General features: G+C 35.4%; 1 protein-coding gene across 1 annotated transcript in view; it reads right to left on the bottom strand.

Annotated features, from left to right (window-relative positions):
* Window positions 1-14,190, bottom strand: part of LCA5 (Leber congenital amaurosis 5) — a 57,645-nt gene that overhangs the window by 26,500 nt on the left and 16,955 nt on the right. Inside the window, exon 3 of the mRNA XM_010855240.1 lies at window positions 10,051-10,580. Coding sequence (XP_010853542.1) covers window positions 10,051-10,580 — 530 coding nt within the window. The remainder of the gene's footprint in view (window positions 1-10,050; window positions 10,581-14,190) is intronic.

Here is a 14,190-nt window from a genome sequence, read left to right as displayed (position 1 = left end):
AAGTAGCATTTTTCCAGAGGATAAACCAAGGGAAAGTAGAGGCAGAGAGACAGGAGTTAATCAAAGGAGCAACATCTGAAAAACAATGGTTAAAAAAAAAACCTGTTAAAAGAGTTTGTGGATATTTGGTTGGCTTTTCTTCAGTGGAAAGAAAATTTTAATTATGTACATATGTATAAGGTATAAAAAAATCATTATTTAAAAATTGAGAGTAAAATATTTAATATAGTAAATGTGAAAGCACTTTGATAAATAAAAAGAACTGTAAAACTGCAAAAAAAAAATTATCTGAAAAAGAAAGAAAACAATCCCATTTACAACAGCATCAAAACAATAATATACTTAGCAATAAAGTTAACCAAGGAAATTAAAAAAACTTCTACTCTGAAAGATACAAGATACTAATAAAGAAATCAAAGAAGACATAAGTAAATGGAAGGTATACAGTGTTCATGGATTGGAAGAATATTGCTAAAATGTCCACACTTCCAAAGCCATCTACAGATTCAATGCAATCACTATTAAGATTCCAATGCTATTTTTAAAATTATCTTTTTTATTTGAAGTATATCTGATTTACAATGTTGTATTAGTTTTTGCTGTACCTAATGGCATTTTTTTAAACAAAAGCAGAAAGAAACAATCTTAAATTTTATATTGAATGGCAAAAAACCCCTATTACCCAAAGCAATCCTCAAGAAGAACAACAATAAGCAGGAGGCATCACACATTCCTGACTTCAAGCTAATACTATATAGTAATTAAAGGGGCTTCCCAGGTGGCTCAGTGGTAAAGAATCTACCAGACAATGCAGGAGCCACAAGAGACTTAGGTTCAATTCCTGGGTCAGGAAGATCCCCTAAATAAATGGCAACCTACTCCAACATTCTTGCCTGGGAAATCCCATGGACAGAGGAGGCTGGTGGGTTACAGTCCTAGTGGGTCACGAAGAGTCAGACATAACTGAGGATGCACATAATCACACAGTAATTAAAACAGTATGGCCGTGGCATAAAAACAAAGAATCAATGGAACAGTTTTGAGCCAGAAATAAATCCACACATATAAAGTCAAAACTAACATTTGACAAGGGAGTCAAAAACATTCCGTGGAGAAAACATAGCCTATTCAACAAATGGTCCTGAGATAATTAACTAATCACATATAGAAGAATGAAACTAGACCCCTATCTTATGCCTCACAAAAGTCAATCTGAAATGGATTAAAAAATGTAAGATGTGAAACCATGAAACCCTTAGAAGAAAACACTGAAAGTGAGCTCCTCAATATAGGTCTTGGCAATGACTTTTTTTGGATATGACACCTAAGCACAAGCAACAACAGATAAGTGACAGTCCATCAAACTACAAAGCTTCTGTACAGCAAAGGAAACAACCATTAAGTGAAAAGAAAACCTACAGAATGCGGAAAAAATTATTTGTACTAAGAGGTTAATATCCAAAATACATAAAGAACTCATTCAACTGGTTAACAAAAGACACAAATAACCAAAGTAAAAGATGGGCAAAAGACCTGAATAGACATTTTTCCAAAGAAAATATACGAAAGGCCAAAAGTACATGTTCAACATGACTAATCACTAGAGAAACGCAAATCAAAACCGCAATGAGTTAACACCTCATACCCATTAGAACGATGGGTAGTAGGATTGTAAACGAGTATAGCCACTATGGGATAAAGGATGGAGGATCCTCAAAAAATTAAAAATAGAACTATTATATGATACAGCAATTCCGTTTCTGGGAATATAGCTCAAGGAAATTAAAATACTAACTCAAAAAGATATGTGCATTCTCATGTTTATAGCAGCATATATTTATAATATCCAAGACATGAAAATAACCTAAGTGTCCACTGATGTCCATTATTCATCAGTGGATAAAGAAGTTGTGAGGGGTGTGTATGTGTGTGTATGTAATAATCTTTAGAAAAAGAAACTCATAGAGAAAAGAGGTCAGATTTGTGGTTACCAGTAGCGGTGGTGGACTTGGCAGGGGGTAGGGGTAGTGAGGAGAATCGGATGAAAGTAGTCAAAAGGTACAAACTTCTACTTAAAAAGTACTAGGCATTTGATGTATATATAGGATGAGGACTAAAGGTAACATTGCTGTAGAATATATATGAAAGTTGTTTAACAGAGCAACCAGAGAGTTCTCATTACCAAAAAAAAAGTTCTTTTTTTGCTTTTTCTTTTCACTGTATCTATATGAGGTGATGGAGATTTAAACTTGTTGCAGGAATATCTTTGCAATATTTATGTCAAATCTTTATGCTGAACACATTAAACGTATACATATGTCAAACTGCACCCCAATAAAACCGGAAAAACAGAAAATAAAAGTGAGGCAGATTTAATATATGTGTATGTGAGTGTACACACATATATATATTACACATATATCCACAAGGATATGTAAAGAGCACCAAAATACATTTTCAGTGAAAAAAACATGAAGCAATGTGTATGGTACACCTTCACTTGTAGTTAGAGAGTAAAAAATATACACATATATAACCATGTGCATTACTTCTTGGGAAGAGGGTTACAAAGGATAGCATAGCATTACACACCTCTCTGTATTATTTGAACTTTCAGGCCTTTTTTAGTGCTTCTATTATTTTTTCAGTAGACAGTTATGATTTTAAATATTAACTTGAAATTCCTATAATAATTGTTCTATCTAAATGGGCAGTTTTAAGAACACTACAAAATTTACTTTCTGTAATGGTTTAAACTTTGCGCTTCAATCACAGATCCTATAATTTCATTGTAAATCTTTGTCTACCAAAAATGATAAAAAAAAGAAACTTGTAAATAACAAAATCTAGCCAATTTCTTAAATTATTCTGCAATAAAAAATTAACAGGATCTCAATAAATATTTATTTTACAATAAATAAATTGTAATAAATCAGTTCCTTTTTTCAACATTAGAAATGTTTCATTTCTGCAACATTCAGTAATAGACATAAGGATAATTTTTTAAATAAATATGGTTTACCATATTAAAACCTTTTGACACATGAAAAGTTTAAAAATATTATTTAGACTCATCAGCTTTCAGACCTGAGAGTGGCCTCAGAATCATTTAATTCCACAAATGAAGCAACCGAAGTCTGAGCATTAAGAGGGCTCACAGCAATACAGCAGGGGAAGAATCGAGCTGAACTCCTGGTTTGACTTCTATTACTCTGTCTTAGTTAACTTAATTCTTTTATTAAGACACAAAGCAGGTAGGTGAGGCAAACATGCCTTCTGGATTTGAGTTTCAGGGCGTGGGGGTGGGGAATGGGGAAGTAAAAGAGCAGAAAAACATTTAGAGCAGAGACCTAAATGGCAGGGAAAGATTCAGAAAAAGGAATCTACCTGGCCAACATTGCACAGCTCAGTTCTCATTCTGAATAAAGTAGGAAGGGTAGGGAAGACAAGGCTGAATCAATTCTTTCTTCTGAAACGGATTTCCAGTGGAGGACGATATTATTATTTTATCAACAAGAAACAAATACCTACTTGAAGGCAGCTTTCAGGTGAAAGGAATCTGAATGCCAGTTTTTTGTAAGAAAAACTAACAGAAGAGAAAGAAGTCTATTCAAACTTTCTTTGAGAGTGCTATGATATTCAGGCTACTCAAATCATTTCCCCAAATCTTTAGAAATTTCTTAAAAGGGAGAGAAAGCCTACTTAATAGTTTGATTATATTTTTCTGACAAGGTTATTCACTCTGTGCCAATTTAATGTTAAAACAGAGCTGGATTTTTTAATGTATTAAAAATGTGTGCCCTACAGTTTACTGGAGTACTTGTAATAATTATGTACATGCTATTAACACTTATGATCTTTTCATAAAGCTTAGTAGATAATTTCCCATTTAGTGACTAAGGATACTTACAATAGCTAGCAACTCTTGGTATCTGCTTTATGACAGAGTTGATCGTGGCTCTGACTCATCTCTACCACATCCTTAGATCAGGAAAGCAACCTCCACTGTAAGTCTTTCTTACAAGGGATGGGAGAGAACTGGTGTCTTCAGCCCCTACTGGAGACCAGTTCCAGGTCCAGTGAACAACAGTGCAGTTGGGCAGTCATTAATAGAAACTGCAAACTGGGGAAACTGCTAATGAAGCTGATAACAATGAACCACTGATATTCAATCAGTGATTCTCAAAGAGTGGTTCAGGGACCCTAAAGATCTGAGACACTTTCAGGAGTCTGCAAGGTCAGAACTACTTTATGATACAATATTGCTTGCTATTTTCACTCACCATCATGAATGTATCATAACGAATGAAACGTCAACATTTATTGCTTAATGCAACAAATGAACATTTTCCAAATGAGTAATGTATGGTAATACAAAATCATTCATGGATAAAACATTCATTCAAAGTAGAAGACCAAGGGATTTTAATGCGATAGAGTATGAAAAGTTCTTTGATATGATTTTAGATTCCACATTGCAACAAACCTTTGAGAATACCACTTACCAAGTTTTAATATAGTATAAAAGAATATCCAGTTAATCTGAAAAGCTTTTAAATATTCTTCTATTTTCTAACTCCTATAGACATCTGTGTGAGGCTGAATTTTCTTGTATTTATCAACCACAACAACATATCGAAGCAGACTGAATGTGGAAGCAGCTATGAGGACCCAGCTGTCCTCTATTAAGCCTAACACTGAAGAAATTTGTGAACATATAAAATGATGCCACTCTTGACCCAATTTATTTTGGTTTAGAGAATAGATGTTTTTCATTAAAAGATTTTATGATACCATGTAGTAAGTTTTTATTAATTTTAAATAAATTAAGAAACATTTAAAAATGTTCTCAATTTTAATTTCTAATATGGTAAATATCAATAGATATACCCACATAAACAAAACTCCTGTGGTATTGGGGGGTGTGAAATAATTTTTAAGAGTATAAAAGAGTCTTCAAAACAAAAACTTTGAGAATTGCTGCATTATATACCTATTAATATTTTACTGCCATAAATGTTAGCACCTTAACAGTTTTTTTTTTTGCAGCTTTTTACAGTTTGTTGCAGTATTTAAATATTAATAATATAACTATTAATATGAAAATAAATATATTTAAATGGGGCTGATACTTTGACAGGACTCTATTCAACAATCTTACTGAAGTAAAAGCCAAAATGAAGGTATACAGCCAACTGTAAATAAAGAAATAAACATGCAGCCTGATTTAGCTGTCTGCCCTTTTGGACAGAGTTCAAATTTAACCAATTTTAAATTTAACAAATTTAACCCTGTCAAGCAGCTCTTTATCCCAAGTATACATATGGCCGAGGACCCAGCAGACCACATCACACAAGGTTGGCAAGAAGCAACTCCCATGGGTGACTGTCCCAACTCATACTTTTTTTGGTTCTGTCTAACCATCTATCTACTTCTAAGCCACTGTACTCTTAAGTTACTTAAGACTATGCTCTATACTTAGACTATGCATTCTGTCACTTTCATCGACTAACAAAATAAACCTGAAAACAACCTATAGAGGGTGCAGAGATAAGTTTTTCACAGCTCAACTATTTAGAGGTAACCTTGAAGAATGCTTTCTTTTTCCTCACCTAAAAAGAAAATACAACACAAGGGGAATAAGAATTGTGGCTTAAAATCCCTTCCGGGATGAGGCAATCTACAAACAGATAAACAAATCTGCCTGTCACAAGTTCCAGTTTAAGGACTCTTAAAATACTGTGTGTTAGTAGCTCAGTTATTTCTGATTCTTTGAGACTCCATGGACTGTGTAGCCTGCCAGGCTCCTCTGTCCTTGGAACTCTCCAGGTAAGAATACTGGAGTGGGTTGCCATTTCCTGCCAGAGGATCTTCGCGACCCAGAGATTGAACCCGGATTTCCTGCATTGCAGGCGGATGGTTTACCATCTGAGCTACTAGGCTACACCAAACAAAACCAAAAAAACACCAGTCATCCTTAGCAGAGAATAGCATAAAACTTAAAGTCAGCGCTACAAGGATTTTACTGCAATTTCAAGGGACGCTCAGGACACCCTCTGATTTTAGTTCATTTGCAAAATGAAACACAATAGTTCTTAGACTCCTCCCTTACCCTTACAGTCAGTGGTACTGAGGTGGGAAGAAAAAAGATTAAGTAAAATCTGAAAAACTGAATGAGGCATGAAACAAAAAAAAACGAACAACTACCTGGTAAAGAATCCGCCTGCAGTGCGGGAGACCCCAGTTCCATTCCTGGGTTGGGAAGATCCCCTGGAGAAGGGAAAGGCTACCCACTCCAGTATTCTGGCCTAGAGAATTCCATGGACTGTATAGACCATGGGATCGCAAAGAGTTGGACATGACTGAGCAACTGTCACTTTAAAAACAAAGCATAAGATGAGCAGAATCACTCTACCATAATCACATATATAAGGTTTATGATGTAGTCTATAATGAAAAGAATGTGGTGTCAGCAGAGGAAAAGACATATACATCAGAAGAAGAGACTAAAGAATCCAGAAATAGACCCACAAAAATATGCCCAACTGATTTTGGACAAAGGTGCCAAATTCAGTGAAGGAAGAATAGCCTTTTCAACGAATGGTACTAGAACAACTAGGTACTACATAGGCAGGGAAAAAAAATAGAAATGCATTTCAACCTAAACCTCACAACTTACATAAAAATCAGCTCAACATGAATCATGAACTTTAAAGTAAAACATAAAACTGTAAAGTTTGGGGATAAAATATAGTAGAAAATCTTTAGGTCTACAGGCAAAGGCTGACAGGGATAGACAAAGAATTCTTAGACCTGACCCCAAAAAGATAATCCATAAAAGAAAAATCTGACAAATTGGACCACATCAATTTTAAAAACTCTCTGACTCTGTAAGAGGATGAAAAGACAAGCTACACAGTGAGAAAATATTTGCAAACCATGTATCTGATGAAGAACCTGTATCTATTATATATAAAGAACTATCGAAAATCAACAGTAAAAGAACAATTAGAAATATAGGCAAAAAACAAACAAATGAACAGGATCTACTAATGGCAAATAAGCATTTAAAAAGATGTTCAACATCATAAGCCATTAGGAATAATATTAACACTAAGAGATATCGCTACATACCTATAGGAACGGCTAGAATTTTAAAAAGCGGTAACATCAAATGCTGACAAGGATGTGGAGAAAGTGAATCACTTATGCATTGCTGGTAAAAATGTAAAATGGTACTACTACTTTACAACAGAAAATGGCAGTTTCTTACAAAACCAAATGTGCTTATCGAACAATTCATCAAGTGAACTTTCATTCATATAACCCAGAGAAATGAAAACTAATGTTCACACAAAAACCTGTTCCTGAATGGCCATAGACCCAAGGACTGTAGCCTGCCAGGCTCCTCTGTCCATGGACTTCTCTAGGCAAGAATACTGGATTGGATTGCCATTCTCTTCTCACAGAAATGTCTTGAGACATCTCAGGTCTCCTGAATTGCAGGCAGACTCTTTACTGTCTGAGCCACCAGAGAAGCCAGCAGCTTCATTAGTTAATAACTAAAACTTGAAACAACCCAAATTTCCTTCAACAGGATATACCATAACACTCTTGATATCCATGTCATGGACTACTACTTGGGAATAAAAAAGGAACGAACTATTGATACATGCAACAGCTCTGATGGAGCTCAAGAGAAAAAATGAAATCTGCCAACCTTGAAAGATTAAATACTAGAAGATTCTGTTTATATTACATTCTTAAAAAAATTATAGAAATGGTGAACAGATCAGTGGATGCCACAGATTCAATCCCCGGGTTAGGAAGATTCCTTGGAGAAGGAAATGACAACCGATTCCAATATTCTTATCTGGGATAATCCCATGGACAGAGAAGCCTGGTGCACTACAGTCCATGGAGTTGCAAAAGTGACCGAACAACAACATATTATAGTCTATTTATGCTATATGTTACCACTGGGGAAAATGGATGGAGGGACTATGTGATCTAATTTTTTTAAATACATGTAAATCTACAATTAACACCAATTAATTTTTTTTATTCCAGTAAGAAAAACCTAAGTATTGAGAACACTATACAGTAAGTATTTCAAAGACCTGAAGCCTCCCTGAGGGCTCAGCGGGTAAAGAATCTGCCTGCAAGGCAGGAGACACAGGAGATGCGGGTTCAATCCCTTTTGGTCAGGAAGATCCCGTGGAGGAGGAAATGGCAACCCACTCCAGGATTCTTGCCTGGAGAATCCCGTGGTCGGAAGACCTTGGAGGGCTACAGAGCATGGGGTCACAAAGAGTCGGACGTGACTGACTGACTAATACTTTCACACTTATCACAGATGACTGATTTTCATGCCCTCAAGTGGGTAGCCACATAATTCAACTCCATCTACAACACAGAATCCACAGATTTGTTCAAGTTTTCCTTTCTTCCTTCTCTTTCTTTCCTCCTCTATCATTCCAACAACCCCCTTCATAACAGGCTATAAGACAGAACTGCAGTATACGTGTGTGGGGTGTGTGCGTACATGCGTGTGCACTACAATTCCATGTTCTCTCTAGTTTTACAGAAATACACACTGAGGTGTGGGTTGTTTTTAACCATACTTAATAATCAACCTTCTGCGCTCTTGGTTCCTAATTTTAAAATCCATATGGTCACATTTTGTACTTCCCTTTAAAAATAAACGTCAGCTATTCATGACAATAGTTGCTTCTATCCCCTACCCTCACCCCACTACATAGGTAGGTAAATGGTCCTACAAAGTAAGTTTTCATATGTTTGCTCTGCAGTTTGACTTGATCACTGGTGGAACCTATGCAATAAGATATCTTCTGTATACTGAAGCAAAAGTTAATGGTTGCTAATTTTTGAGAATAAGCTAAGTTCTTTTTCTGGCCACTGATATATACTCTATTTAATAAGCCACTCTCTTTGGGCAGGGCATTGGTATATAGAGTCTGGTATATTATATAGACTAAGAAGTACTATGTATATACCAGGTACTAAAAACATCTAATTAATACATTGCAGAGAAGCTAGTTTATAGTTCTGACTCTCTCTTGTTCAAAGAATTCTTACAGCAAACATTATTCTCATACTTTTTCCCAACCTTTACTTTCTAAACAGATTATATATATATATATACACACACCAGGTAGCATCTAATATATGTTCTCCATATAACAGTCATGGGGTAGTACTCTTTTCCTTTAATTTCAAGAAAAAAAATTTTTTTGTAAGATCTGCTATATTCTCAGACTATTAACTCAGCATCATTCCACCCACTTTTCACATCAAGTCTTACTTGAGGGAGTAGAAGCACACCCTGCCCCAAAATATATCTTTCACAAATGTTCAAAGAAATAAAAACAGAAGTTATTCATGTGGCATTTCTTACACAATGGCCCCAAATGTCAGTTTTATATACTATAGCTCTTATAGTCGGAGAAGGCAATGGCACCCCACTCTAGTACTCTTGCTTGGAAAATCCCATGGACGGAGGAGCCTGTTAGGCTGCAATCCATGGGGTCGCTAAGAGTCGGACACGACTGAGCGACTTCCCTTTCACTTTTCACTTTCATGCATTGGAGAAGGAAATGGCAACCCACTCCAGTGTTCTTGCCTGGAGAATCCCAGAGACGGGGGAGCCTGGTGGGCTACTGTCTATGGGGTCGCACAGAGTTGGAAACAACTTAAGTGACTTAGCATAGCTCTTATAGTATCATTTTCAATTTTAAAGAAATAATCACATAATCAAACAGTGTATTTCCCCCAAATAGCTAAGATTTTGGGAATTAAACATCTATTATCATGTGGCCCATCAATGTATACAATCTTTCACATCTTGCTCTTAAAGATAAAATCTTAAATTTTTCCTAATCTCTTACTCAGAAAGATACTTAAAAAAAAAAAATCAGATTTCATTTCCAAGCAAATGCTGAACTGCAATAAGCAGTCTTAAAAGTGCACATCAAATGCCCAATGAAAAATAACACAAAACAGCACAATTAGAAACTGTGGGAATTTTACCTTAATTCTTCTCTCTGTGTCATCTAATTTTAACTCTGCAGAAGCAAGTTTCTTTGCTAAATCAACTCGTTCAGGTAGGTGTTTAGCTTCAGAGATCTTTTTCAGTTTCTGTAAGGACATTTTGGTCTTAAGTAGTTCACCTTCTGTCTCTTTCGCCCTTTTTTCATTTGCCTGTTCTTTCTCTTGAGATTTTCTTAAGCGGTCTTTGAGGGCTGTAATTTCATTGTTATGACGAGCAATAAGTTGTGAGATTTCGTTTTCTGTGTCCTCAAATTTATTCAGGGCTTTTTCTTGCCTGTACTGAAGCCTTTTCAAAGCCTTATTTTCTTTTAGCAGCTCGGCTAACTTGACCTGGAGTTCAGTTACTTCATTCTGCAATTCGTTGATTTTTAGCAGTCTTGCAGAAAGAACCTGTTTTGTAACAAGATAAGGATCTTTCGGAAATGGCTGCCTACTGAGGCTCTGGGAGCGAAATCCTGCTCGGACTCCCTTTCTGTTTGGAGGACACTTAGGGCTTGGTTTCCTAGGGGCTGAAAAAGAAACAGTAATAACGTAAAGTGAAAGCTGTATCAGATGTAGAATTATTGACTTATCCTAACACAAGTGACTCCATAACATTCTTTAGTCATTTTGTTTCCTTTAAGGAAACATTTTTTAAAACTTTTTTTTAATGATTTTACAATATTTAAATATTTGGTTTTACTTAGAGCTTTTAATACATTGTTTTTATTAAGAAATGTTTGAAATCTTTTAAGACAGTTCAAGAAACATATTCTGATCCAGCAAAACAATATCTCATGGTTTACAAGGAATTATTTTACACTGCTTTAAAAGATGGCAACACCAGGCTCCACCATTTTTACCTCTGCAGATAAGATGGTCACCGTCAGCATTAGCATGGTGCCTAATAAATACAAAATGTCATGATAATCAAGTCATCTGTGCCAAGATATTTGGGATCATAATTTGAAATGATGGTTTTTCAGTATTAAGAACTTAATCCCATGTATCAGTGATTGAAAATGGAAAACACTTTAGCAGTACAGATGTGATTCTAAACGCTTTCTCAGAGGCTTTCTTTTGTGTGATGTTCAAATAAAAAACATCTGGCATAATTTAAGAACAAGATAAATGACTCCAGCCTAAAAAAATAAAAGCACACGAAATCTTTAAAGTGTACATATCACATTTCACAAAAATTTTGAATATTATTTACTCAAAGTTCATTAAACCTTGGCCTCAATATACAGAGTACCTGCCCTTTAAAAGAGGCATCTGGAAGTTTGCCATAGTGGAGAACAGCAAACTTTAATCTCCAAAGTGACTGCATTTTTTCTAGAAGGAAACACATTCCAGAGGGGAAAAAATGAAGAAAAACTAGAAAATCCAATCTTTCCCTACCTACTTCACGAGCCATAGATTTTATTATGTAAAAAGGTAAAGAAAAACATGTTTACAATTTAACATTATAAAGTTTCATTTAAAGAGACAGAAATTTTGTGAGGGTATATTAAATGTGTACTGATTTGGGATTACAGCTCTATACATGCCTGAATATTTGAAAGGAAGTAGTAATAAAAAGAAATGAAGGAAAGCCTATTAGTAACTTTGAAACTATGCTATCCAATATAGTAGTCACTAGCCACATGTAGCGGAGAAGGCAATGGCACCCCACTCCAGTACTCTTGCCCGGAAAATCCCATGGGCGGAGGAGCCTAGTGGGGTCCTCCATGGGGTCACTAAGAGTCAGACACAACTGAACTACTTCACTTTCACTTTTCACTTTCATGCATTGGAGAAAGAAATGGCAACCCACTCCAGTGTTCTTGCCTGGAGAATCCCAGGGATGCGGGAGCCTGATGGGTTGCTGTCTATGGGGTCGCAGAGAGTCAGTCGGACACGACTGAAGCAACTTAGCAGCAGCAACAGCCACATGTGGCTACTGAAAACTGAAATGTGGGTGATCCAAATTGAGTCCATAACTGAAATACACACAAGGTTTCAAACACCTAATTCAAAGAAAAAAAAAGGAATGCAGAATATTCCACACACTATGTTTTATACTAACTATATATATTTAGAAATGATAATATTTTGGATATTCTGGGTTAAATAAAAATTATTAAAATTAATTCCACCTTTCTACCTGTTTTTCTTTTTAAATGTGGCAATAAAAAATTATATGTGTGGCTTGCATTTGTGATTTGCATAATACTTCCATTGGAGAAACTGCTCCAATTTTAAATTGGAGTATCTATCATTTCAGTTTTCTTTCTTTCCCAACATACTGAGTGAACAGAGTTTTAGTGTCTATGTGCTATTACAGAGTATGTATTCAGCTCTTGGAATGACAGAAACTTTATACAGAAAAATGGTTGTACATAAGAATAAATGTTAATCATCCCAAATCTGATTTTTATGTATAAAATTATATTGCTCAGCAAATAAGATCTTATGCACATGGAAACTTAATTTGAGAAGTGAAAGCCTAGATTTCCCAGGGAAGGGGGAGCCTGGTGGGCTGCCGTCTATGGGGTCACACAGAGTTGGACACAACTGAAGCGACTTAGCAGCAGAAGCAGATATTATATGAATCAGGTTACAAATTCTCCATTAATATCTTATTCTATGATATAGCCAGACAAAAAGGGCTTCTGCCACCAACATTTGACATCCTAAAAATCTGAACATTGTTTTCTACTATATTCTATTAACCAGAACTCAAAAAATATCTCTCACCTTTCATCTATCTCTTTCATTTTCAAAACGATCAAGATGAAATACAGGGCTAGTAACACTCAGAAGAAAGATAACTGACTGTTGTATATATCATTCTTCATCTCCCCCTTATTAAGTTACCACCAAAAAGAGGGCGGACAAATACTGTTTTCCTTCCATTAGGTGTTAAAATTATAGTATGACTCATTAAAAAAACATGTAACAAAGATAAACTATGCATCTACCAAAAACTTAGTACGTTTATATTACTGATAAAATGAGAAACAGAATATGTACATAATATGCAATATATAAATATGTATAACCTAAATTATTATTAAATTGTATTATATATGTAACTCCTGATAGAGCAGAAATTTTATTTCCAAAATAATAAAATAAGCTGAAAATGTAAAAGGAAGAAGGAAGACTATGTTACCAAATGTGAAATTCTGCAAATTCAAGTGTTCAAGATGCTTTTTAAATCACATTTGGTTTTCCCTTAGTTTAGTCTGAAGTGAAGTCGCTCAGTTGTGTCTGACTCTTTGCGACCCCATGGACTGAAGCCTGTGAGGCTCCTCCGTCCATGGACTTTTCCAGGCAAGAGTACTGTAGTAGGTTGCCATGCCCTTATCCAGGGGATCTTCCCGACCCAGGGATTGAACCCGGGTCTCCCGCATTGCAAGCAGACACTTTTACCGTCTGAGCCACCAGGAAAAACTCAGTTTAGTCTACACACTGATAATTGCCAACTTAAGCCAAAAGAAATCAGTGTTTAAGGACGTTATCAGTTTGGCCCTGTTGGCTTGCACTAAAGTAGACATATTACCACAGACTTTAATTGAAAAGACAATGCAAACCAGAAAACACTACAAGTCAGGTTGAAATTTTTCTGGGTGATACTCAAAATGTTTCTCACAGCCTTTTCTCAATTATCTTCTTAAATAAAACTGCTTCTAGGTAAGGAGTGAAAAATTAAAGTATTTCTACCAATAATTCCCAAGGTATGTGAATGATTTCTTGGGAATAAACAGTCATTTTCTAAGATTCAACCCTAAGGTCTGTTTATTCTTAATTATGCAGCAAAAGTTTAATATCAGATCATGCTCTCAACCACAAAATCAAAACAAGAAAATGACACAGACAGATTTGGAGGAAGAGACTATGAAACCTGCAGCACTGTACTTGTAGCAAAAATAAACAAACAAAAACATACCAGCAAAAAGCATATAGAAAAAAAAAAAAAAAGAAAAAAACTCATTAAAGTTTTTAAAAGTTGTTGTTAAAAGTTGTTAAAAGTGTCAACGTCTCTGGGAAGCCTGATCAAGGATTCACCGAAAAGGTTGCTTTCAAAAGGAACACACATTCTTTGCAGATTTTAAAAAGGCAAATGTTACTTTTCAAAGTAAAAATTTATAAAGG

This window comes from Bison bison, unplaced genomic scaffold, assembly GCF_000754665.1.
Source record: "Bison bison bison isolate TAMUID 2011002044 unplaced genomic scaffold, Bison_UMD1.0 scf7180017864362, whole genome shotgun sequence".
Taxonomy (NCBI): Eukaryota; Metazoa; Chordata; class Mammalia; order Artiodactyla; family Bovidae; genus Bison; species Bison bison.
Note: the sequence above shows the minus strand (reverse complement) of the source record. Positions and strands in the feature narration are given on the sequence as shown.